The sequence below is a fragment of the Alosa alosa genome, chromosome 22 (genome assembly GCF_017589495.1).
Source record: "Alosa alosa isolate M-15738 ecotype Scorff River chromosome 22, AALO_Geno_1.1, whole genome shotgun sequence".
In the NCBI taxonomy this organism is placed as follows: domain Eukaryota; kingdom Metazoa; phylum Chordata; class Actinopteri; order Clupeiformes; family Clupeidae; genus Alosa; species Alosa alosa.
Window position 1 is genome coordinate 686,535 of NC_063210.1, and position 26,705 is coordinate 713,239.

General features: G+C 39.4%; 1 protein-coding gene across 3 annotated transcripts in view; it reads right to left on the reverse strand.

Annotated features, from left to right (window-relative positions):
- Positions 1-23,005, reverse strand: part of acadsb (acyl-CoA dehydrogenase short/branched chain) — a 134,539-nt gene extending 111,534 nt beyond the window's left edge. For 2 of the 3 annotated variants that reach the window (XM_048233482.1, XM_048233481.1), the window contains exon 1: positions 22,935-23,005. In XM_048233482.1, coding sequence (XP_048089439.1) covers positions 22,935-22,997 — 63 coding nt within the window. In that variant the 5' untranslated portion in view covers positions 22,998-23,005. Of the gene's footprint in view, positions 1-6,560; positions 6,647-22,934 lie in introns of those variants that run through there. The other variant, XM_048233483.1, reaches the window with a different exon arrangement.
- Between the last annotated feature and the right edge of the window lie 3,700 nt (positions 23,006-26,705).

The following is a 26,705-nucleotide window of genomic DNA, read 5'->3' on the forward strand; positions in this document are numbered from 1 at the left end:
TAATGGATGCTTATCGCCAGTTGATAAGCGCACGCGCACACACAGCAATTCCCATCCCCCACCCCTGATCAAATTCAAATTCGCGCAGCACTCTAGAATCTTTGCCCCTTTTCAACTCCAGTCACCAGTGACTTTAACCATTACTTTTCTGTCATGCATCTGACTGCATGTGTAAGCTGTACAAACTCTGCTGTCATCATATCGCAGATAAGAATTACAGTACTTTTGTATGCCAATTGAAAACGTGAATTTATTCAAAATATTGTTTTCATAATGGGATGTTAATCAAAGCCTTTAGTCATGTTAGAATTAGCTAGCAATTAGCTAGCGGGCTAACGTTAACTTTTCCAGTAACTAACTATAAGTAAGTATATATACTCTTTTGATCCCCTGAGGGAAATTTGGTCTCTGCATTCATCCCAATCCGTGAATTAGTGAAACACACTCAGCACACAGTGAACACACAGTGAGGTGAAGCACACACTAATCCCGGCGCAGTGAGCTGCCTGCAACAACAGCGGCGCTCAGGCAGCAGTGAGGGGTTAGGTACCTTGCTCAAGGGCACTTCAGCCGTGCCTACTGGTCGGAGTTCGAACCGGCAACCCTCCGGTTACAAGTCTGAAGCGTGAACCAGTAGGCCACGGCTGTATGGAGTGAGGATTGTCTCAAAATGATTTACATATATATAAAAGGATATACACATATACATATATTTATAAATATTTAAATACAAAATACAAATATAAAAATGTGACATACAAATAAATAAACAAATTTATATAAATAAATGTGTCTTTGTAAATATATTTTATATAAATATGCTTGACTTTGTATGTGGAATCTGCATTTGTGAATCTCCGATGACGTAATTTTGAGACATTTCTACTGCACACCAAGATCCACCAATAATTGCCACTAGATTTGAATGCAAAGACACCCTCCACTGAACAACCAGCAGATGGCAGTGTTGTACAACATGTCTGTTATCAACTGATAGCAACTGAATCTTTCCGACGCTGTTTTCCCTAGTTCAGTTCAGTCAAGTGGTCTATGACTAGCAGGATTAACGACATGGAAGACACTGATTAACTCTGTGATGATTGGAAATTAAATATATGACGATCGAAAACTCATGAAAACGCACAATCTGGACATTTTATCATAACTCGTTGCCGCTTTGGGTCAGTGACGCATGCACGTCAGCTCAAAACCAGGCCATTTTCGTGGGTCTATCACTAGGTGGCAGTCTCGCAAGGTCTCGTTAGGTCAGTTCCCAGAACTTTTACAGGCAACACTTCATATTTCATGAAAGACGTTATATCTCCATTTCTAAAAAAAAACAAAACAGCGATTTTGATGAAAACTAGCCACTGTTTAGCTTGCGATTTCTCAGGAACAGAAGCGTGTAGAAATTAGGGCTGGGCAATAAAACGATAGCGATATGTATCGCAATAGACATGTAATCGATATCAATAAAAATGCGTTCGATAGAACATTCGATAATTAAAAGCAACACACACCTCCCACCTTACGTTGTCCATAAATAAATAGGCTAAATATATCTTGCATTGTAGCTAGTATGTGAAACTCTACCAGAGTAGACGATAGAAGTAGGCCTACCTCAACACAGACTCTCAATGAGTCCTTGGCCCGTGCGTGCGTGCACGCGTGCGCTCTCTCTCTAGGTACATCCCTCCTCAGCATGCGCATGTAATCCAAACATTCACAATCGTGCAAGACGACTGAATTGCTATTAAATCCGGTTAGCATCATTAGCACGCTGCACGAATTTGTTCAAAACTGTTGCATTCAAATTGACTGCTAAATTCTAATCAACTCAATCCCGATGCAAATGGAATTATAAGTATTTTCCAAGACTCAAACGGGCCTGTCCCAAGGAGAAAAAGTATTCATTTGAAACTTAAACACACGTGGGGAAACTGAACAGTCTAACCAGTAAACTTACTATGATAAACTAGCAAATTACTTTGTTTACAATATTTCCAGGCTTCAACCAGTGCTGCTCATTCACACTTATATGCACAATTATTTATTTAAGTGTTTTTCATGATTGTGTTGCTATTTCTTTTCCCTGTTTGCTTTGATTGATAACTGAGGTGATTCAAATCAGAGGAAGGTTAAGTTTAAAATAAAAGTGTTTAAATTTAACTTTTTTTCCCTTCTGGTCCTTATCTGAAATAAATAAAATAAAAAAAAATAAAAATCAATAATTATCGATATCGACTGATATGAAATACTTATTCACCCCTTGCAGACACGTGACTTAAGTCACGTGACGGCTCCATGCTGGACGGCAAAAAGATAGAAGACGGACGGCAAATTACATTATGTCATAATGATTATGATGAACTAAACACCATGACTATAACATCTTTGTAGTTCAATGTATTGCTGTTTGAGGTCTGATAGTCAAAGAAAGATGCCAGTGGTGTTGTTAGATGAAATGGGTCATGATCGCAAATGTAAAGTTATTAAAACTGGTGGTAACAGCAAGGGGAGATAACGTTAGGTCGTATAACGTTAGGCTACTGTAATTAACCTTATGGGAAATGAACACCCATAAGTATTTCTGGACTAAAATATTGCAAAGCGATTTGGTTACTTTATTTGTCTTGCTTTTATCAGTTGAAACATAGTCAAAATGTTAAGAATGTCATATCAGAACATGAAATAATAACTTAGCTGCCACACTTAGAAGCTAGCTATTCTAGCTAACGTATATCATACAGTCGGCAACTAGTCATAATCATGGTTACCGCCCCCAGTTGCCGTGGTTACTGTGGCTGAAAAGCCCCCGAGGGGGAAAACATTCGTTTCGATTGCATGTAATCTAATGGAGGTGCACCGGCTTGAGTACAGAAAGCACCTATAAAAATATTAAATCTTTTAGCAAACATCACTAAACGGCACAAACACGTCTCAACCTCCTTGACACACAGATAACTCTCAGTTAAGGGTAACATTAAGTTCCCTCATTTTGCTAATTCCAGTTAAACGGCCAGAACTGTCTCGAGTGCACTCATTGTAGAACTGCTTTCAATGGCCGGACTGTGTAGCTCGGTTTGCCTTAACATCACATACTCGTAAGTTGCATCTGAATTTATTCTATGTACCAGTGGTTATGTTACACTGACGATATAAAGTTAGCCAGTTAGCAACCTAATGATGCTACCATTGAATATAGCTTCCAGAGAAATTTGTCATCAACATTGGGCAATCGAGGGTGAATTAACCTGTTGAGGAGTGAATTATTTTTATGGTTCCTTCTAGAATTCTACGCAAACGATCTAATAGTTTCAGTGTTCTTTACACAGTCTATGGGAGAAATCTCTGAGGGTAATTGTCGCATCATAATATGGAACTCTCGGATTGCGAACATTCTAATCACATATTTGTGACCGTACTCAACAGGTTAAGTTGTTAGCATACACTGGGCAGTTAAGTAAACACAATTCCTTCAAATTATTGTGTTCAGAAACAAGCAGAACTCCACCTGAATGTAAAACGAATGTATAAAGTCTAACTATTAGCTAGTTCGCCCATTGACTTCCATTGTGTGAGGTTAGCATGCTTTCCCCCTCGTGGGGGGCGGTAACCTTTCCGAACGTCTTAACCGACTGCAGTGCTAGGGCTAATGTAACTTGTCAGTTTGTACGTTGCCCAGCGAATAAACTTACTTCTTACATGTTTTAAGTTAAAGAATGAAAAGAAATAGGAAATAAAAACAACCTTGAACGGTATTATCTGTTTACATTCAGATCTTGCCATAGACTTTGCCTAAGTGCTTGTAGTATGCCGTCCTGTTCAGAGTCTATGGTTGCTATAGCAACCGCTGCTGTGCTTCATACACTGACGAGATAACCATGTAATTCACCTTATTCAGCCCCGCCCATTTTTTTAAATTCCACGTTGTCTTTAAACTTCCGGTCGGCTAGCTACGTCTAGTTAGCTTCATTGGGATAACACGGCAGAAGAGGATAGAGAGGCTAACTTACAGAACAGCCGCTCCAAAGTCAGTTTTTTTCCCTAACTTCAGATAGGAAAGCTGTATAACAGAAGTGTCTTAAGTCACCAAAATCCTAAATAAAAGTTCCTTTAGGATGACCCATAATATATGTTACCAGTCATCTCGATAGAGCTCTGCTATCTCAATGTATCGCAATAGATGTACTGCTCAATCGGAAGCTCGGAGACAATGTGGGTAAAGCTAGCGCCCCCATGTTTGCGCGCGGAATAAGGTGAATAGAGTCCCGAAGTGTGACGTAGCGTTTCCATGACGGCAGAACCACTGGATCTAAACAAACTTTCGAAGTGGCATAAATAGCATTGAATGTAGACATGTGGCATCATTTCTAGCTAATAAAAATAAATATATCCATTTAAACGTGTTTTACCTGCTAGGCAGCAGCTTAGCCACATAACACGGATTCCCTGGCAGGTGTAATAGAAAGAAACAAAATTCCAGTGGATATTTCACGTCTTCTCAAAGACTGGCGGCTGTTAAGAGTGACGTTTTTTGCCAAAAAAATAAAGCCAAAACACGTCCATGAATTTAAGGATTTTAACCGCATGCTGTGAAGTTACATGCAGGTCTCTTTTACGGAGGAAACCCATGCTAAAATAAAACTCTGTAGTCACGAATTTGATCGTGTTGGTATGAAAATACAGTATGTTGTAGTATGTGATTCCTACAGTGTAAAAAAAATATACTAACGTCTTAGAAATGTTGTAAAATTATTGAAATAGATTAGGAAAGCCACCGCTATGGTGATTTCTAATGGTAGATTGATTTGTTTAGATCCAGTGAAATTGCTGCCTTGGCAACGCTACGTCATGGCTTCAGTACTCAATAGAGTGTCCCAGTGACGCCACTTCCATTTGCCTCCATGGGACCCATCTTTCAAAAAATGTTGAACGCCAGTCTAAGGCGAAAAAGAAATGATTTTCTGGTCCCGGTTGACTTGTGCCTTGAATTACCCATATGATGTTTGTCAATTTTTAAAGACAATTTTTCATGTAAAGACATTTGCAGTTTGTTTCGTAACTATTGAATTACAACATTGTGAAAGATCGTAATTCCAACGACTTCAAACCCATCAGTCGCGCTAGTGACGTTAGCTCATTCACAGCCACACTAGATTGTACAAGAATACCAGCAACAGATCTTAATTGGGCTTTCCATGCTGATGAAAATACCATGAGTCAGAGGATTAAACACATCAGGTAAGTTGTATTCGTCCATAGACTGTCCATTAGATACTGTTAAGTGACATAGCAGGCAGCAAGATGCAACCGTTAACTAGCATAACAGATAGCATGCTAATCTTATCGTTTCATTACGTTGGTGACGTACATCGTTCGAGACGAGAGATGTAGTCCACTGAGCGGATTCGCACAAAACCATCATAACTTTTGAAGTCTGTCTAACAACAGTACTTTCTTGACGTGAAAAATTATCTTTTAAATTCACACACATCATATGTGAAATTCGTGGCACAATTCAAACTGGACCAAAAAATAATTGTTATCTCTCCATTAACTCCCGTTCATATTTTTTTGAAAGACAGGTCCCTTGTAGCGGAAGTAAAACGGAAGTCACTGGGTCACTCTATTCATACTTTGCACGTGACGTCACAACCACTGGCTGGCGGGCAAGAACGTCGTTCTCCAGCAATGAAATCCAGTAAATTAGTCTAGGATCTGGCCAGGTCGTGACCATTTCATCAAAGGTAATTTGATCATGTAATTAACCGTGTCTTAAGTTACCCTGTAGTTTCGTCAATCAACAACACCAGCTGGTTCCGCGAGTCAGCTGTTTGTGTTATGAGTCCAAGCTAGGCTAACAGCTTCCAGGTGCCAAATCTGATGACCTGCTGTCCCCTGATTGGGTTCCATCTGTCTTCTCTCACACCCCTGCCACCAAAAGGAGGAAGAGGGAGAAAGACATGGAAAGCTTGTCCCATCATTTCTATTTTGGCCACAGAGAGAAGAGCTTCGGCTGTCAATGCCCATGATATTTAGACAAACTTACCCTAGATGTGCCTGCATAATTAGTTAATAGAAAAACCCAAAGACTTAGAAGCAAGAGCACAAACATATTCGACCTATAAGCACCCTCAATCATTCCTTCTGGTTAAATACTACAATAATACAATGTAAATATGCAATGATTTATTTATACAAACACACACTGTAAATAATAATAATTAATGAATATATGACATTTTATATATTACAATAATACATGTATTACATTTTCACTTTAAATACCTTTGTGCATTGTATTTATGTGTATTCATCTGTTTTATTTATCTATGTATGTGCATTTTATTTATTTATTGAATAAATCTGTATTTGTCTGTCTAACAGTTCAAAATTTAGCACTTTTCATGTTTTCTTTGTGCACGCTTGCGTTTTTCCAATTCCTGTTTGCAGACACTGCAATTCAAAACACTAAGATCAGTAGTCTGCAAACAACTTCTGTGCATGTACAGTCTCTTATAGATTCCTGATGTACACTACATGTGAGCACACTTCACCTAATCTGACCATACAGATGCAGTGGCCAAATCGAACCAGTCCCTCCTTTTCCACAGCAACCCAAGCTGTCAGAGGCGATTCATTCAAGCTGTAGGAATGATGTAGCTAACATAGAAAAAGGTTTTAGTTAGATAAAGTATATCATTCACAAGCACAATAGCCTATCACTAGGGTTGCCACCTGTGTCTGACAAAAATCCTGGACATTTTGACCATCCAATCGACTTTTTTGTTTGTAATCAACGGCGCCTTTCGCACATCTAACCCAAGATAAAAAGTCATTCTAAGCGACAATTGTATAGCTAAGAATGACCATTTCTAGTTATTTGTTTAGTTAATTGCTTTATTTAATAGCAGACCTTTATTATTTTGTTATATTTAACAGTTTTTAGTTGTGGACACCTGGGGGCAGTATTGAGAAAAAAGGGGGAATACATAATTAGGTTCTGCTTTTTTGCTTATGTGGAATAAACTTTCCTTTCTCTGTCTCTCCTTGTCCCACACACTCTCCGTCTCCACCTTACCATTTCTAATGAACCTCCACGGTGCGTGCCCCCACCACCACTACCCATGTTATGCTACGTCATTTTTGTAGAGCCAATAAGGCTGTGCATACGTTTATGGACGTAGGCACGCTTCAATTAAACATGGCCCGTCAACTTCACCTTACGGCTCCATAGAAATGTATTGGGAGCCTTGATATTTGTCCGGTTTTATGGGATTTTATAGTGATATTGAGTTGAGTGAGTTGAACACAACACCGATACACAGAAAAATGCCTTTCAATCTTGATTACGCTTTCTGTAATTATGTTAAATTAGATTAAATTCTCTCGTCCCAGATCTCCACTATTTTAAAGCAAAGGGTTACTCATTAGCAAACCATAACTAAACAGTGCTCCACCACATCTGTGGATTAAGCCACACAGTCAACTCGATGTAAGTAAAGCCCTCCTTACACTGACAGACTTTGGAAAGATTTGCAAAGATTTGGAAAAGATTTTTGAAAGACTACAGTCTTAGACCCTCTCACATCTAAAGACAAGTAGTAGAGTTTTAAGTCACAGACTATTATTTTGCAATGACTAGGGATCTTGCAGGGTCACTATTTACAAGACTGCAACTAGATTCCTTTAAATTATTACCCATCGTGCAATAGATAAACTGAAATGATAGCATACTAAACTCAGTCGTATTTTCGTGTTTCTGCAGCATTGTTTCATGTGTGACATCCCTAACCGAGTTGTTCGTTCACGTGGAAGAGCCGACTAAATATGAATAAGAAATGACAAATATTATAAGAATAACAAATAGGCTACAGCTGTCGCCTACTTTGCCCCTTCCTGTTTGTTGTTGGAGAGGTCACTATTGGTTTTTATAGTTCACGTCACTATTTGCATGAGCCACGACTAGAAAGACTTGCGATAATATCAAACATGTTTGATATTGTCGTAACGGCAAAACTAGAAAAGGACTGACTCCGACTGACTTAAAACGCTAAGATTGGCACCTTACACTTAACGATCTAGTTGACGGGAGCGCGCCGCGATTCCAGTAGGCTACAACTCCCATGATTTCTGTCCAACTTTGGAAATTTAATCGCCGACTGTAAAAACAGACCAAAATCGTACAATGTAAGGCCGCCATAAAATAAATAAGGATGTTAATTGTTTACAGCATTGTATATAAAATTATTGTCACTTGGAGGAGACTTGTAGATAACTACGGCAGTGGTAGTGTAGTTGTTAAAGGGGTGGTTCAGGATTTTGGACATAGGACCTCATTTCCAAGTAAGCAAGTGTGATATTTATCAGTGGAGACCGTTTTCAACACGTTTCATCCAGTCCTTCTAATTGCAGAGTTCGCAGGTGCTAGGCTAGTGTTATTTCAACACGATGCAAGGGGTAGTTGTATTTCTTACACTATTCTATCAACACAGACATTTACATCGATTGTCTGGAATTTGCCTCAGGTGTACTTTGGAGTGGGTAAGACTGTCTTTAGTGGCAGGCTAGCACATACCGTTGACTTCATAGCTAGCCTAGCACCTCTCGAACTCTGCAATTAGAAGGACTGGATGAAACGTGCTGAAAACGGTCTCCACTGATAAATATCACACTTGCTTACTTGGAAATAAGGTCTTATGTCCAAAATCCTGAACCACCCCTTTAAGCAGCTGGGCTAGCGTGCAGTAGCCTGAAAGTTGGGAGGGAAAGTGAAAACCAGCGCCCCAAGTGGTTGCGTTCCTATCGAAGAGCAGCTTCAATGTTAAGTCCCATAGACCTATTTAAAAACAAAATATTGTGAAGCCAAATCAGCGATGTTATCCACCAAAAATATTTTTCAGTGTCTATACAGTAATAATATTCTAACTGTGAAAATGTCAGACCCTATTTTGCCTTATTTAAGAAAATCGAAATTGTTCCTTTTGTTTCATAAACGAACTACAAAAGAAGTCACGTGACTTTACCCTTCAACGATACTCATGGTAGCATGGTTTGTTTATTAGCCTGGTTAGCATTGATACTTAACTCTTACAGCTAGCTCTTCATGTGAGTAGAAGCACAACACCAGTTATCCTGACATAAAGGTTATCACCACGCGGTTTACATCACGTTCCGTTATTACAAAAATATGTTAAGCCAGTTAAGCAAATTGCGTATTTATCAGTTAGAGATTAAGCGCCCAAACATGTGACGTCACATGCAGCTGTAGTTCCTCATCACCGTGTTACGACAAAAACTCAAAACAATTCAACTGATCCTAAAAATAAGGTATGACCACTTGAAGCAATAGAGGTGACCCCAGTGCCTAACATATGGAAGGCATTAAATTAAGATCCCACTGTGCACCGAGATATATTTTTTCTAAAAAAGAAATCCCATCCACTCTGCTAAACTCTAGGAACGCAACCACTAGATGGCGATGAGATTACTTTCCCTCCCTATTCCCGGCTTCCACCGTTGTGCCCTTGAGCAAGGCACTTAACCCCAAGTTGCTCCGGGGACAATATGATCCCTTGTAATATAGCTGACATATGTAAGTCACTTTGGTCAAGAGGTGTCTGCTAAATGTAATGTAATGTAATGTAAAATGTAATGTAAACTAACGTTAGCATAGTTAGCTAACCGCTGCTAATAACATGCTAGCTTCATCACGTCAGAGAAGCATGGGGTTGCAGTGTTTCCCCTACAATGTATTCCATCAACGGCGCAGCGCCGCTCCTGGAATTTGCTAAAAAAAAATAGACGCAAGTGAACTTCAGGAACAGCTGCCGTTCGTTCAGGTTTCATGTCAACAAATAATAGTAGGCTAACGTTGAAGGCGCAGTCAGGGATTCCACAGGAGATCACGCTTGTTTGTGTTTATTTTTAAGTTTATTAGCAGACGCAATTTTGTGCAAAAAAAAAAAACGTAGGCTACAGTATGTTAAACAAGGAACCAAATTAAACACGCCAGCGAGATAGCTCGCCCCTACCTTCAGTAGCCTATTCCCAGATAAATTCCACGCATTGTTTCGTTTTTGTTTGTGATACAGGCAATGCTTTCAAGCCCTGTGTTGCTAACATACCTAGGCTGTAAAACTAAGGTCTAGATAGCCTATTTGTGGGTTTAATTGAATTTGAGTAATAGGATACGCAAACATTTACATCTCAGATAGTTTCTAATTCCTGTAGAGCTCACCAAAATTATAGATATGATACAAGACACTTATCTGCTATAATCCAAGATAGATTTTTTTCGAGTTTTTGACCATTTATTTTACCAAATGACATGGGAAACATAATTCATTTCATCCACATATATTCTTATGCACCATGCACAACAACGCTACTAAGTTAGCTTAAAACCGTGAGAATCAAGCAAGCGTCACGGGCCGTCACAGCATTAAAGTGACAGGCACTCAATTCGACTTGCACAGCACCAATACAGTGTAATGACATGAAAGAGAAGTCTAGATAGTTTAAACAGTGCTGTGCAAACATTTAAGACACCCATGCTGAAATTGACTAAAGGGAGGAACAAAAAAAAAAAAATTTGCCTTTTGTCTTAATGCCTTAATTAAAAAAAAATAGGACATCAATTATTTTTTAATGTATCATGTATCGAAAATAAATAAATGTTATTATGTATAAAATGTCTTAACTTATGCACAGCACTGTATATTCTAAATAGTAATAGTTTGTACAGTGGCCTACAGTGTACAGTTGTACAGTGGCTAATACTAATAATGTAAATGAAAAAGGTTAAAGAAAAACATGAATAATCCTGTTCAAGTACTGCAATAATCATGCTTTGTAAATGCTTGCTTGTGTTGATGGTTATGTCATAATTTGTAACTGAATCTGTCCATTTCTTTCACAAAATCCACCAGAAGTCACCATTTAAGGAGTCGTTTTTTCAATTTTTTCTCTTTTCTTGGGGGGGGGGCTTCCTACGATCAACAGCACCGCTGCTGGAAAAAATTCTAGGGGAAACACTGGGGTTGTGCCACTGATCTTTATTGTGGTTGAAATACTCCCGAAACACAAAGAAAACAAACCAAAATATATCTATGCAAGAACATGGGATGTTGTTGTATTCCAAACAATAAGCCTACAGTCGTGGAAGGGCATTACTATGGTTAAATCTCACTATAATCTCCTAGCTGTGCGATATGTCCCATTACAACCCATTGATTTGATTCGTGTTCCTGCCGTCCACTAGGCTATTTTGCTGTGGCGCGAACAAAACGTGACTTCACATGCAAGGGGTGAATATCGTGATTTCAGCCATATCGCCCAGTAGTACAGCGGGTAACCATGAAAATTGTGCACTTTTTGAAAGAAACATGAAACTTCTACCATAGTTAGGTTATACCATAAGGTTTATTTTCAGATTGGGAGGGAAGTCAAATTTGACCTCTGAGGCCCAGGAAAGGTCAAATTCAAGATGGCCACCTAATAATATTCAAAAATGCCTCACATTGGAACCAAACACAGTAGAAAAACACTTAAGGTGTCATTTCCCACTAACTTTTGGGTGCCCATTCTGTATCTGATAATTGAAACCACCAGAGTTCAAGAAAATGCATTTATGTAAAGGTCAAGGTAAACAAAACATCAAAATATTCATTTTTTATGTATCCCAATTCATTTCTTTGTTGTCGCTGTATTATTTAGTTATTAGTTGTTATTTCATGAGATGTGTGGCTAATTTCATTTCTTCACAGCACAGAATTATCCACAGGTGACCCCCCTAGACCATTTTCACAGACCACCTGCCATACCACCGCTGGTTAAAAAAACCCTGCTTTAGAGAGTTGTTGCTACAGGCCACAGTACGCACAATGTAGAGAGCACTTCAACCGACATATTCTAACAGGTAAACAGATTGACTATGAACAAACAATATTATTACATAATATTATTCATGTTGCAAATTAATTTAACCATAGCCAGGAAGGCGTTTTCCTTGGTAGTTAGCTTTTGAGTTAAAAATCATGGACACTGATCAAAATAATTATCCTAGCTAAACTAGAAGATAGTCTGGAATATTTATGTGAGCTGAAGCTAGTTTAATGATTGAACAGAGTATATTGTAGATATGTCAGCTTGGTAATGTGAAATTTGTTATGGCTGAAATAGGTAATGTTAACAGAGTAGCCTAGTTAAAGGGACACCAGGCAACGTTTTCGCGTGTGTATAGACACAAAGAGACACAAGGCTAAGTGGCACAAAAGATGTCAGCTAAAACTCAACAAAAAAGCATTTGATGAGCTAAGTCGGGGGAAAGTAACTACAGCACAACAACAAAATACCTCGACTGTACACACGAGATCTGCCCCCAGCCGTCCACAGAACCTACTTGCTTCCTTTGCAATGAGCCTGCTGCAGGTTCTTCAGGTTTCCATAATGCATCAAGCTACAACTTTGACAGTGAGGAAGTGTGCCTTTCCATTGAGGCCAAGTACCATCACCACTGTCTGTCTTCATTGTACAACAGAGCCAGGCAGGCTGCATCTAAACGAAATGATGGAGATGATTCTTGTCTACATGGCATAGCCTTTGCACAGTTAGTGGCATATCTGGAAGACATGAACAGTGATGAGAACAGTGCCCCTTTCTTCAAATTGACAGACATCGCTCAGTTGTACAAGACCAGGCTGGAACAACTTGGTCTTACTGTAGGTGAACGGATTCACACCACCAGACTGAAAGAACGACTGCTTTCTGAGCTTCCACATCTGAGGGCACATTCACGCGGAAGAGACACACTCCTGAGTTTTGAGAAGGACATTGGACCAGCTCTCATGATAGCCTGTCAAACTGACAGTGATGCCATGCACTTAATGCGAGCAGCACAAGTAGTGCGCAAAGAGATCCTTAATTCATCTTTCTCTTTTGACGGGTCATTCAAAGAAAACTGCCAGCAGAGGGCTGTGCCACCATCTCTCTTGGCCTTCATCAACATGGTACTTGATGGTACAAACATTGAGCATCAGTCCACCACAAAACCTGCCCTAACAATCTCCCAATTGATAGTGTTAACAGTAAGAAGTAAATAATTAAGTAGTAATTAAAGACACAGCCTTATATTAACATGCTAGCTACAAATGTGTTCAAGCCCGGTTGACCGGCTATTTAAAGAAACACCAGGCAAGCCTGCTGCTTTTTCTCTACGAAACTCCCCCTCGCTCGGTCTGAAGCTCTTTTCCTTTTCTTTGCGTCTTCTGTCATGGGTTTTCGCTGCTTCTTCGCCGGCTCTGCCATACACACGTTTGCAACAATCTCTAGCGTTTCGTTCGCTTGCCTGCTTTGGTCGGCGGGTAGGATACACTGAACTTGCAAGCGGGATATTCTTCCTACAGGCAATAAGGGCGGGCGAGAGAGTCTTCACTCGCCCTGTAACGAGTCATTTAACCATATACCGACTTACGAAGATGAGTAATTAACACGAAAACGTTGCCTGGTGTCCCTTTAACTAGGCTACTCTGTTAACATTACCTATTTCAGCCATAACAAATTTCAGATTACCAAGCTGACATATCTACAATATACTCTGTTCAATCATTAAACTAGCTTCAGCTCACATAAATATTCCAGACCAGGGTAGGAATTTCACGGCGGCCACGACGGCCATGGCCGTCGTAGCCCCTTGCGTTGGCCGTGATGCCCCTTTGAAAATCAGAGGTTTACAGGCCACGGTGGCCTTGGTGCCCCCATCTTTTAATATTCTGCTTTGCGTCCTACTAATAGCGATTTTTATTTAGCCTGTGGCCTGTCAAAATAATCTTAGCATTCACAGCGCAAATGAATTTAGTCTTTTACGCAGTGGAGAAAGTGACAGCGCAAGAAAGAAAGTGCGTCCAAAGTCACCCATTCTTCTCAGTTGAACTACTTGTGAAGTAGCCTACTCATCATCACACAGACATCACAATTATCACATGCTCTTTCTCAGCTTTTAAACGATGTTAGCCGATAATTGCTGTGTTGAACGGTTCGCGAGAAAAGTAAATAATATAATTAAATTTAATCATACATTCTACTGAAGGTTTTGTGTCCATGATCTCCCTACCCATTCATCTCTTATACTTCACGAACCCTTCTTTTAACACATGACAAACCATATATCAGAAATAAACAGCAGACCTTACCGAACACAAAGGTGTTAAGCAGTCCCCTGTACAGTTAGCCGTTCCAGAGTAATCCAGTTTTGAATTTGCTGTAAATTTAGACATGCATGGATGTCTCCAAATTGTTCCACATGATTTCATAACGGGCCAAATACAAAATAAATGTTACAAATATCGCCTAGATATTGGTAAACCAGAGGACAGCTGAGTTTGTGAAAGTAGCCTTAATGATCACAAAATGCTAAGCATGCATCTACAGTGGGCATCGCTTTCAAATGACCACTTCATTCGATCAATGATTTACAGCTATGTAATATGTCATGTTTCATGTTTTTGAAGTTTCATACAGTGAAGCTTTAGTACCACTTTCAGCCACTACGTCGGTTAACTCTGCCACTGTACATCGCTCTGCCTGCCAAGCCTGATCCCTTTACATAATTGTTGCCTTGATTGAGTAATCCCAGCCTACCAAATGCAATTCAATAACAAAATAAATCATGCATAATTAAACATTACCTCGATTTAGGCTACTTGGGTATGGCTTAAGGCTTGACTACACAAAAATCGAAATCGAAATTTGCTGTCTACATTGTCAGTGTTGGGGTTAACGCAACTACGCAAATCAAAACAGTGGTGTGATAATTGAGCCAGTAGAGAAATAACTGTTCAGAATTAATCTGTAGCCTTGGGTAGGCTTCTGCAGAAAACAATGTTGTTGCCGATTTAATACTATCTGGCGGCGTTTTTAACAGGCTACGCAATAGAGGCTTAGACAACTATGACCCACGTTTTGGTTTCAGAATTAATTTGCCCTTCTACTTCTTGACTACAATGTAGTCAATTGACTGCTTGACATGTCATTTTTATTTTTCTGTACAATAAACAATTACATCTGCTTTATGCTGCAGAATTACATTCATATTTGGCTGACTGCAGACGCGCCACTTCCCTACCCATATTCCAAGATTAAGATAGTATGAAGTGCTTTTTGTATAGGCTACTATCATAAAAAAAGTTAAAAACGAATAGCTATTTGCAATTTGACAAAACACTGGTCGCCATTTTGCGAATCACGAGGACGATATGAGCCTGTTGCATTTAGTTAGATGTCCGAGTCACGCATAATGTTTGAAAACCACTGGCTCGTAATCACAATAATTTAACACACGACAGTTGGATAACCTACTTCATCATGTCACCATGCCTACATTTTTGTGAGTAGCATAGAGATCGTTAAAAACAATAAAGTATGGCTCTCCGTTTGGGACATCGAAAACTTATATTTTTAATAGACTACCGTCGAAGATGCTGACTTGCAAAAGCCTCGGGATAACACGTTATCTCCACTATCATCAGTCATGCCCCTTGATCAAAGTGGGGAATGAAATAAAAGTTTGAGAACCACTGGCTTAACAAGTTACCTGCAGTCCAGAACACAGAATCTGTTGCAATATTCTGATGATCGGCGATGATATCGGCAAATGTTTGTTTTCCAAAGTAAGAATTTCACTTCACCATGCACCTTTGACAATGAATAGCTCATTACACGTGTTACTGTTAGACGTAGGCCTACCTGGTATCATTACAAACATTATTCTGTGTCCTAAAACTGGCATATTTTATGGCATTGTGTCATGTAAGTTCGTTGCAAAATCTAGAGAAATGTGTGAGGTGGTCAGCGGGGACAATTGAGACACACATTGGATTGTGTTATTACTTGAACATTCCACACTATCCACAGCTGTGGTAGGCCTATCAGGGGCAGGAGGATTACTGTCAGCGCAGGCTTTATATAAAATTCTTCAGCAGAAGGCCTCGAATGTTGTCTTGTTTGTGGAGCTTTTGCTTCGGCTTCTGTAATTTCGGCTTGATTAAAAAAATGAGGGCTTCCCTCAATGACCCTCGAGAATAAATAAAGGTTGAATGAATGAATGAATGCAGGCTTGCCCAAAATAAAGGCATGTGGTTTGGCGCAGCCTACAGTAAATAACAGACCCGCCAGAATGTGCGTTATGATGCTTTTACGAGCAAGATGTTTTTGGTACCCTCGACACTGCATGTTCTTAAATAACAATGATCATCAGTAATATTCGACCATTAATTTGGGTAAATGGGCAAAGCGTGACCACCTTGATTGGCTGATTGGCTGATGATTGTAACGCGGGCATGATTCCAAACACCTCCCTTACGATGATGAGGTCTCAGAATGCGTGCGCTACACAAGGACTGAAGATGATGAATAACTGGGGCCGTAGGCTATTCACAAAGGCTTTTATCTTACTACTAGGAGTAGGCTATTCCCAGACTTAGGTGCTACTTTTAGGTCTAAAATGCTTCGTGAATTACTTTTTGTGAAAAAATTAGGAGTCCTAAAGTTAGGAGTGACACGCCCATTATTTTTAGGAGTTGCCAGTTAGGAGCTACTTTTAGCCTTAAAATTCTTTGTGAATATGGCCCCTGAATAAAAAGGCCTAGCCTAAATGAATCAAGGCAAAACAAATAGCCTAGTAGCCCAATGAAACATAATGGATTGATGTAGTATCTTGTAACATTATTAAATTATTCTGTTACTATGCCTACGTTTGCAAAAGAGAACATTTTAATTTGATTCACAATAATGTTACATTTAATTTACATGTTGACAATGATTAGCCTAGTTTTGGTTGTTGTTGGCGGCGTTATTGCATGTTAGTTATGCCTGTAGGTCTGTGAGTAAGGAGTCCTCTTGACTTCTTTTAAGCTGTCAGAGGTGGGAAGGTGTGATTTTTTGGGGGAAGGGCCGGATTAACTGGGCACAATTGTCTGATGGCCCCCCTTCCCCCCAGCCAACGTGAATCGGGTGGTTAGTTAATAGGCCTATCGTGAAGATTTTTCCTGCCATCTAAGGCACGAGCGCATCTGTGAGGCCAAGCCTCACCAAGTAGCTTGTTTGTTTACAACCAACATTGCATTTAATTAAACTACTTATAGGCTATGCCGAAATAGTTTTCAACATTTTGAATATTAGTGTCGGGTGAATTGAAATGTTCTCAAAGTAGCCTTATGGCTGAAAGCTGCTTGGGACCCCCCCCCAGTCAAGCAATATAACCATACAAACGCGCTTCATGCACTCATTGTTTCAAAAGGAGTAATTTTGGCTTTGTCAGAACTGAAGAGCTGTGGACGGCACGGCACGGTATGCCCAATGAAAATAAATTAACGCAATGCAACACAACACAACACAGACCCCGCTTCTCTCGCGTCAGTCACTGACAAGAACGAAACACAGAACCCGCTTCTCTCACGGCAGTCACTGACAGTAACCTTGAATAAATGCATGGGGAAAAACACTTCCCCATGACAAAGACATCGTAAAACACTGAAAGTTAATATTTTGTCACTAGCAACATTCATCTGTCCTTTGTCAAATGTATTATGTTCCAAGTACCCTATGCATAATTCTGCTTCATAAAGTTGAACAAATATATTTGCTTATTTCACAGAAAAATATAAATAGCCAGTCTACAGTGCAGAGTTGGTAAGTTATGGTAGGCCAACTTGCAGTGAACATACAAAGAGGGGAAATTATTTCTCTTGCAGCTGAGTAGCATCAGGTGCGCACGTAGACATAAGGCCGAACATGCAAGCGCCAATGAATCGTGCTCTCACGACAATCTCGCCGTTAAACTTAAATAGGTTAACATCACTCTAAGTTTGCCTTCAAGCAAGGAAAACGATGATTTGAAGACATCTGTTTCGTTGGAAGGGCAAGGGGTAGCAACAGGGCAACACAGAGACAGGCCCGATGGCAGGGCTGTTATGAGAGTATTAAAATATGGGATATTCTACGGGAAAACATTAAAACGGCAAGACAACGGGGAAAGTTAAAATACGTGATAAACACGGAAAAAGTTGGCATGCATTGTTTCGGTCCCCTTGCACAGGGATTATTGGTCATACTATTAATCACATATGATTATTTGTGAAATTGTGCAAACAGGCGCAACACATTTGAAAAGGAAGGACTGGTAGCATGCAAGCTCACGGAAAGATTGATTTAAGAACGTTATCACAAAGTGTGTGGCTGTGGCGCTGGGCGAAGACAATTGGCAGGAGGGTCATGTCTTTTTTAACAATTCTGTCGGAGGGTCATTGAACAATTTCTAGCAGGCAAGAGAGGGTCATGCAACTTCCAACTGAAGCACTCAAAATTCCTCCGGTGGCCCCTTCAATAAATAACGATCAGTCCCTAGATTGCTGCTGGGCTATATGTCTTGGTTCTGTTAACAACTCCTTGTCAAACGCGATAGCCTATCTCAAGCGGTTGCATCCATTACAAACAAACATGCAATGTGAACGTCTGGGATTGGGGAGAGCACTAAATGCTCTACTGAATAAGCACCTAAGTCAAACCTTTAAATGAAAAAAACTCTTTAATAATCCAAAAAATAAACCGCTAATGAAGTAAACTTGTGACCATCAAAAATCGTTTATCGCCAGAAACTCCGATACCAGGGCGTAACAGGAAGGCATTTGGCTGAGCAACGGAGGTTAAAATGCTCCATGTTTTGTCCAAATGATGACTGTCTATCATCGTTGCACTCGGAGAAAACCGGAATGCTTCATTCGTCCCGGTTGTACCTACTCAAAACGCAGATAGAACCTTATTATTCTAAGGTAGCGAAATAGCGTTCAGCATGATTCATGCCCAATTAATTCCCCGGCTTATGGCCAAATATGTGAAAACGTTAAAATACAGTAGCCAGAAAAAGTTGACAGTGATTTTTTCATAATCACTTTGGAGGGTCATAGAAAAATGTATTGCTGGCAAGGGAGGGTCACGTCTTTTTGGACTAATGCTCCCAAAACTCCTCCGGTAGCCCCTTAAATAAATAACGAACAGTCCCTAATGAAGTAAACTTGTGACCATCAAAAAGTTTATCGCCTGTAACTCCGTGATAACAGGACGTAACAGGAAGGCATTTGGCTGAGCAACGGAGGTTAATACTCTATATTTTGTCCAAATGATGTCTGTCTATCATCGTTGCACTCGGAGAAAACCAGAATGTTTAATTTGTCCTGCGTCTCTACGGCTGCAAACAGGATTCACTCGCAGTTAACCAAATATTTCTTTAATTAGGGCAGGGCAGGCATATTTCTGGCTATTACATTATTTCTAAACCAGTCTGCTAAAGTCTGTAGTGAAGTCTGTGTAGGGTTTTCCAGGCTCCATTTCTTTTTACGAGACACCCTGCTCACTTGAGCCATCTACCGGTTGTTTGGGTTGTTGCAGCGTCTCACTGGAAAAATACAAATTAAAGTCGCGTGATACCGCGTGATACCGCGTGATCCCACGCGCGGACCGCGAGTGAAGCTGGCCAAGTCGACGCACTGCCCACTGTAGGCTATTTGAGTTTCTTAAAGCTGAGCTGTGCTTAAATTGTTAAATACATGATTTCATAGCAGGCCAAATATAAAATAAATGTTATATATAGCCTAGATATCTGTAATTATTAGACGATCAGATGATTTACAGTTCTATGTAACATGTCATGTTTCATGTTTTTGTAATGTTTCATACAGTGATGCAGGTCTACTGCAGTATATAGGCTAAATACAACTTTATCATTTTTGTATGCTACTACTGTATAGTTAACTTTGGCCTTGGTGCCCTGACATGTGGCCTTTGTGCCCCCCACCAAATATGCACAACTGAAGGCCAAGTGGCCTTGCCCCCAGAATGGTGAAATTCCAAGCCTGTTCCAGACTATCATCTAGTTTAGCTAGGATAATTATTTTGATAAATGTCCATGATTTTTAACTCAAAAGCTAACTACCAAGGAAAACTCCTTCCTGGCTATGGTTAAATTAATTTGCAACATGAATAATATTTTGTAATTATGTAATAATATTGTTTGTTCATAGTCAATATGTTTACCTGTTAGAATATGTCGATTGAAGTGCTCTATACATTGTGCGTACTGTGGCCTGTAGCAACAACTCTCTAAAGCAGGGTTTTTTTTAACCAGCGGTGGTATGGCAGGTGGTCTGTGAAAATGGTCTAGGGGGGTCACCTGTGGATAATTCTGTGCTGTGAAGAAATTAAATTAGCCACACATCTCATGAAATAACAACTAATAACTGAATAATACAGGGACAACAAAGAAATGAATTGGGGTACATAGGGTACATAAAAATGAATATTTTGATGTTTTGTTTACCTTGACCTTTACATAAATGCATTTTCTTGAACTCTGGTGGTTTCAAAGTTATCAGATACAGAATGGGCACCCAAAGGTTAGTGGGAAATGACACCTTAAATGTTTTTCTACTGTGTTTGGTTCCAACGTGAGGCACTTTTGAATATTGTTGGTGGCCATCTTGGATTTGACCCCTCCCGGGCCTCAGAGGTCAAATTTGACTTCCCTCCTTATGGTATGGAGTTCCATGTTTCTTTCAAAAAGTGCACAATTCCCCTTGATTTGAGGGCTTAACCACTGTACTACAGCCCTAAATACACGGTTTGCACCCACTGAGAGCTTAAAGTCTCACCTTTCAAACGAGCCATTGTATGTGTTCATAACACAGAATATGCTGTGGCTGTACAAAAATAATCAACAATGGTCTAGATTGCTGGCACTCTAGGACAAAAGCTTCTGAAAACAGCTTGTCATTCAAGGAGTTAAATTAACATTTGATAAATGAACCTTACATTTTTTAGTAGCCATAGTATGTAGATTTGAACAAAATCTAGTTTGGTTCTTACCAGGGCTTTTACTGCCTGAAATATCCGATTTTGTTTACCACCCTAGGAGTTTAGTGCTGGGCTGGTGGGTGCCTATTTCTAACCTTTCTCACGGCACATCAACGAGTATTCAACTAAGACGGAGTATTAGGGCCACACATATTTTTGCCATGTCGACATTAAACTCGACATTTCGAGAATAAAGTTGAAATATCATATCTACTCTCGACGTGTGGACTTTAAATTCGACATGCTGACATTAAACTCGCAGTAGGCCCTACTGTTTAAACATAGCCTACACAGTTTAAGCTATGTAGCCTACACTAATACACAATATTACATAAAAGAAAAATGGGCTTCAAATAGGTGTTATTTTAGATAGATTGCAGATATTCAGATAGATTGCGTCTTGATTAACTACTCATTGCGTCATCGTTAAGTGCCGTCTCGCGGTTATGGAAATACCATGCACTATGCCGTTTAGGCTAAATAGCTAGAAAAATATATGTATCGAATGATATTGTTTCTATACAAAATGTTATTTCACTCTGTTTTACGTGGTTAAGGCCACTGCACATCCAAATAACTGCCCTTCATGACCCACAGGCCGTCACTCTCCAGGATAACATGGTAAAACTATTTTTTCTACTGCTTTTCCATGACTCACCTGCAATACGTATAGGAGGCTAGAAACACATAGCCTAAGCATATACTATTTTGATCCCGTGAGAGAATATATGTGCATGCACTTTATTTATGCACTTTGTGTGCATATGTGTGAAAGTAGGCTATAGCCTACATGGGGTGGTCGGGAGGACAGCTTCATTCGTCCCTCCATAGACATTCAGCAATAGGCTGTTTTGCATCCATTACAAACAAGCAACGTGAAAGTCTAGGATTGGGGAGAGCGCCTAGTATGCCTCTAGTGCATAAGCATTAAGTTGAACCTTTAGATGAAAAACAACACTTTAATAATAGGCCTACAATAAATAAATAAACCGCTATGACGTTTAGGCTACTTTTGACCATCGCATTTATCGCCTGTAGCTCCGTGATAAGGACCTAACAGCAAAGTATTTGGCTGAGCAACGTAGGTTAATATGTTCTATGTTTTGACCACATGATATAGGCCTATCTAATCATTGTTGCACTTGTTGCATTCGTCCTCCCTTTCAATCGCCCCGAGCAGTCGTTGTCTCTCCAAACTAACTTTATTCTCAAAATGCTGAGTTTAATGTCGACACGTCGAGATTAAAGTCGACATGATATTTCAACTTTATTCTCGAAATGTTGAGTTTAATGTCGACGTGGCGACATTAAAGTCGATACGTCAAGATTAAAGTCGATATTACATTTCAACTTTGTTCTCGAAATGTCGAGTTTAATGTTGACATGGTGACTTTAAAGTCGACATGTCGAGTTTAATCTCGTCATGGCAAAAATATTTTTTCCTTCATGTGTGGGCCTAATACTCCGTCGTATTCAACAACCGAGAATTCTCGTCGCAAATCAAAATTCCACTGGAATTCGGGGAGCCTTGCTCAAGGGCACTTCAGCCGTGCCTACTGGTCGGGGTTCGAACCGACAACCCCCCCAGTTACAAGTCCGAAGCGCTAACCAGTAGGCCACGGCGGCCCAACTAAGGCACAGAGGGTACACGACATAAGTTTAAAAAGTAGCCTGACAATTGTGCAAAACTGAATCAGCAGCAGGGGGACAAATTGATGCATTTCAGACAACAACATAGGCTGCTCAGTCCTTTGCATAGAGTGCGTAAAACATTCCCAGCAACAGAGTTCTCAAGTGGGAGGGAGTGGGAGAAAGCGAAGACCCGTCATTGCGAGTTGCCTAATAAAACATTTAGGTAAGAGGTTAGCTGCTAACTTAACGTTGCGGCTATGACCAGCAGGCTACTGCAGCATATGGACAAAAATGTCTTTACCCCAAAGCATATATTTAGTTAAACAACAATCAGTAGTTCTATATATTTTATGCAAAAATGAATCTAAATCTCAACAAGAACACCTTAACGTTACCTTCTCACTGATCCGTGCCAAGGGGGCCGCCATTCTGAAACTGTTTGTTGTTTTCCAACACATTTGGCAAACCTAGCACTATGTCGCCATCTACTGAAATGGAGTAGGCCTATTTATCGTTTCCTCTGTAGGCTTGACAGTGTGCAAACGAAGTGCTTTAGCCTGCATCTTCTGGACTGAGATCTCATTACAGTGCATGAAAATGCACTGTACTGTTCTTCCTAGGCTTCTTCTTATTACAGTGCATGAAAATGCACTGTACTGTTCTTCCTAGGCTTCTTATTACCGTGCATGAAAATGCACTGTACTGTTCTTCCTAGGCTTCTTATTCTTATGCTTATTACAGTGCATGAAAATGCACTGTACTGTTCTTCCTAGGCTTCTTATTAGAGTGCATGAAAATGCACTCTACTGTTCTTCCAAGGCATTTTATTACAGTGCATGAAAATGCACTGTACTGTTCTTCCTAGGCTTCTTATTACAGTGCATGAAAATGCACTGTACTGTTCTTCCAAGGCATTTTATTACAGTGCATGAAAATGCACTGTACTGTTCTTCCTAGGCTTCTTATTCTTATGCTTCTTCTTATTACAGTCATGCACTGTACTGTTCTTCCTAGGCTTCTTCTTATTATTAGAGTGCATGAAAATGCACTCTACTGTTATCCGAATTCTTCTTATTACAGTGCATGAAAATGCACTGTACTGTTCTTCCTAGGCTTCTTCTTATTATTAGAGTGCATGAAAATGCACTCTACTGTTATCCGAATTCTTCTTATTACAGTGCATGAAAATGCACTGTACTGTTCTTCCTAGGCTTCTTATTACAGTGCATGAAAATGCACTGTACTGTTATTCCAAGGCTTTTTCTTCTTCTTCTTCTTCTTCTTCTTCTTCTTCTTCTAACGAAAGTTAATGCAGCTTAAACCGTTTAACGTTAGAAACTTCATTCAAACTATGTTACGTAGGTCTTACTTAGGACATGTGGGCTTTGTATTTTTCAACTTTGTAACTTTTATACTTTTTAAACTATTAATTAAAAACTAGTCAAAATTTCCCCATAGACTTAACATGGGCTGATGACATCACAATAGAGCCGTTAAGCAATTAGAATCCTATGGCAGGTGTTCGGGCCACCTGGACCAACTGCCAGTCTCAGGCTTTAAGCATACAAACTGGCCCTATTAAGACTACACATCCTGTTCAACTGCTTCCTCTGCCAAAAACTGTTTCAAAATAAAAGTCCTCACTACAATATTTCACTGTTAAACAATTTAACCCTTTAACCCTCTATACCCCGTAGCGGCCGTCGACGGCCATTCTGTATTCTCCTGTAACGGCCGCGGCCGGCCGCAATTCTTAAAGAGACATCTGCTACAGTATAACCTTCATACATGAAATAATACAGCGTTAGTGGATAAATAAACACCAGACTTTTATTTTGACACACATAAATGGCTAGGTCGCTATTGACTTTTCTCCGGTATTTTTGAGTTTAGCCTGTTGACTGACCGGCTGAGGACTTACGGTGCCTCTGGAGTTATGGCTTCTAACAAGCGTCCGCGTCTTTTCTCATTAGATGAGATGGTATTGATGTGCATCCACCATGTTTTGATGTAAGTGACGATCATATTGATGTAAGAAATTGACAAAATAAAAACATGAAAGTGTAATAAATTTAACGTTAGCATCCTCCCGTTTGTCATGACTGACTTAGCTGCCTCTCTGGCATAAAAAAAATTGTATGGCTGTCACTGTGAAAGTCAGTTTGAGTTTAGCTAGCACCAGCAAAATATAGGCATAATTCAATGATGGGTCATGGCCTAATTAACAATAAAGTTTATGATAAACCCATGCCAGGTTTATTTGCAGTTATATCACATTAACATTACCCCTTTCTGGCATGTACAGTAAAGCTAACATTATCGTTATCCCACTTACAGATAGTTATTGCAAACTACTACTTATGTATGTCTCTCTAAATGAGTTTTTGTTGACTAATAACCAAAGCGGGAACCACCGTTGTGTTTTCTGCTTATGGATGTCAGGAAAATGTATTTGTATACAAGTAGGCCAATGTCTCGTCATCTTCGTGATTACAAAAAAGCCTGCTAATTTGCTACCTTCACTGATGTAACGTTAACGTTAGTCTGAGACTCGTAATGTTAGCACAGGATAGGTTGAAGGTTAGTGAACGAGTGCAACAGGTTCATTATCATCAACTGATCAAGTTTAGATAAATTATATAACATGATGTGCATATAAAACAAAACGTAAATCCATGTCAGGATTAACAGTCCCTGTTGTTGGTGACATGCTTATCAAATGAGTCACGATTTCATACGCTATGCTTCATGGCCTCACGTTAGTTCATATCCTCATCATTTTTAGCTGTAAGGCTCACTGTCCAGCTAAATCCCAAATAAGTGCAAGATATGCCAGTCTATTTCAATGAAATCAGTACTCATATAGTATCGTGTTTCCCAGCTTCTAATACAGAAATATGTGAACCATATTTATAACTTTTTGTTAGTGAAAAACTTTGAGACTGTAAGTGAGTAGGCCTATGGCTGTCTATGGGAAACATGAATATATAATTTTTAATGGATCATATATCATTTGAAAGAGCAATTTCTAATCTTTAAACTGAAAGAAACTTACAATTGACACTTTTCATTAGATTTTTAGTTATTCTTGGTTATTTAAAATGTTTCTCAAATTGCCCTTTTCTCTTAGAATTCCCAGGAATCTGAAGCATTGTTGTAGAATTCCACTGGGGTATAGAGGGTTAAACTACTGAACTTTTTAACTGTTCAGCCATTGTAACTGTTACTTGTCATCAACTATGACTCCTACCCACTGTAGCTAGTTAGCTAAGTTAGCTAAGTCACATGGTTAGCATAGTTAGCATGCTAGCATGTTAAGCATGCTAATTAGCATTTTTAGCAAAACTGCTTAAAATGATTAGCTAAGTTAGCTAAGTCACATGGTTAGCATAGTTAGCATGCTAGCATGCTAGTTAGCATTTTTAACAAAACTGCTAAAAATGATTAGCTAAGTTAGCTAAGTCACATGGTTAGCATAGTTAGCATGCTAGCATGCTAGTTACCATTTTTAACATGGGTGCTATGTTAGCATGCTAGTTAGCATTTTTAGCAAAACTACTTAAAATGATTAGCTAAGTCAGCTAAATAACATGGTTAGCATAGTTAGCATAATTAGCATGTTAACATGTTAGTTAGCATAACTGCTAAAAATAATTAGCTAAGTTAGCTAAGTTACATGGTTAGCATACTTAGCATTTTAACATTGTTAGCATGCTAGTTAGCATACTTGGTTAACATTATTATCTTTGTTAACATAGTTAGCATAACTGCTAGCAAACATTAGAGCCATTCCAAGTGTCAGTTATCGTCAACTATCTACCTAAATAATTTAACCATTTAAACTATCCACTTATTTAACTGTTCAGTCATTCCAACTATATTAAACCTCATCTACCTAGCAACCAATATAGTTTGTTTTTATTCTGTATGATATTTTACATCATATTTTTGCATTTTCATGCACTGTATTTCCTTCAGGAAATGCTTTTCTAGTTATTATTCTTCTTCTTCTAACGCACTTAATGCAGCTTCAACCGTTTAACGTAGAAACTTCATTCAAACTATGTTACGTAGGTCTTACTTATGACATGTGGGCTTTGTATTTTTCACCTTTGTAACATGGTTAGCATAGTTAGCATGCTAACATGTTAGCATGTTAGTTAGCA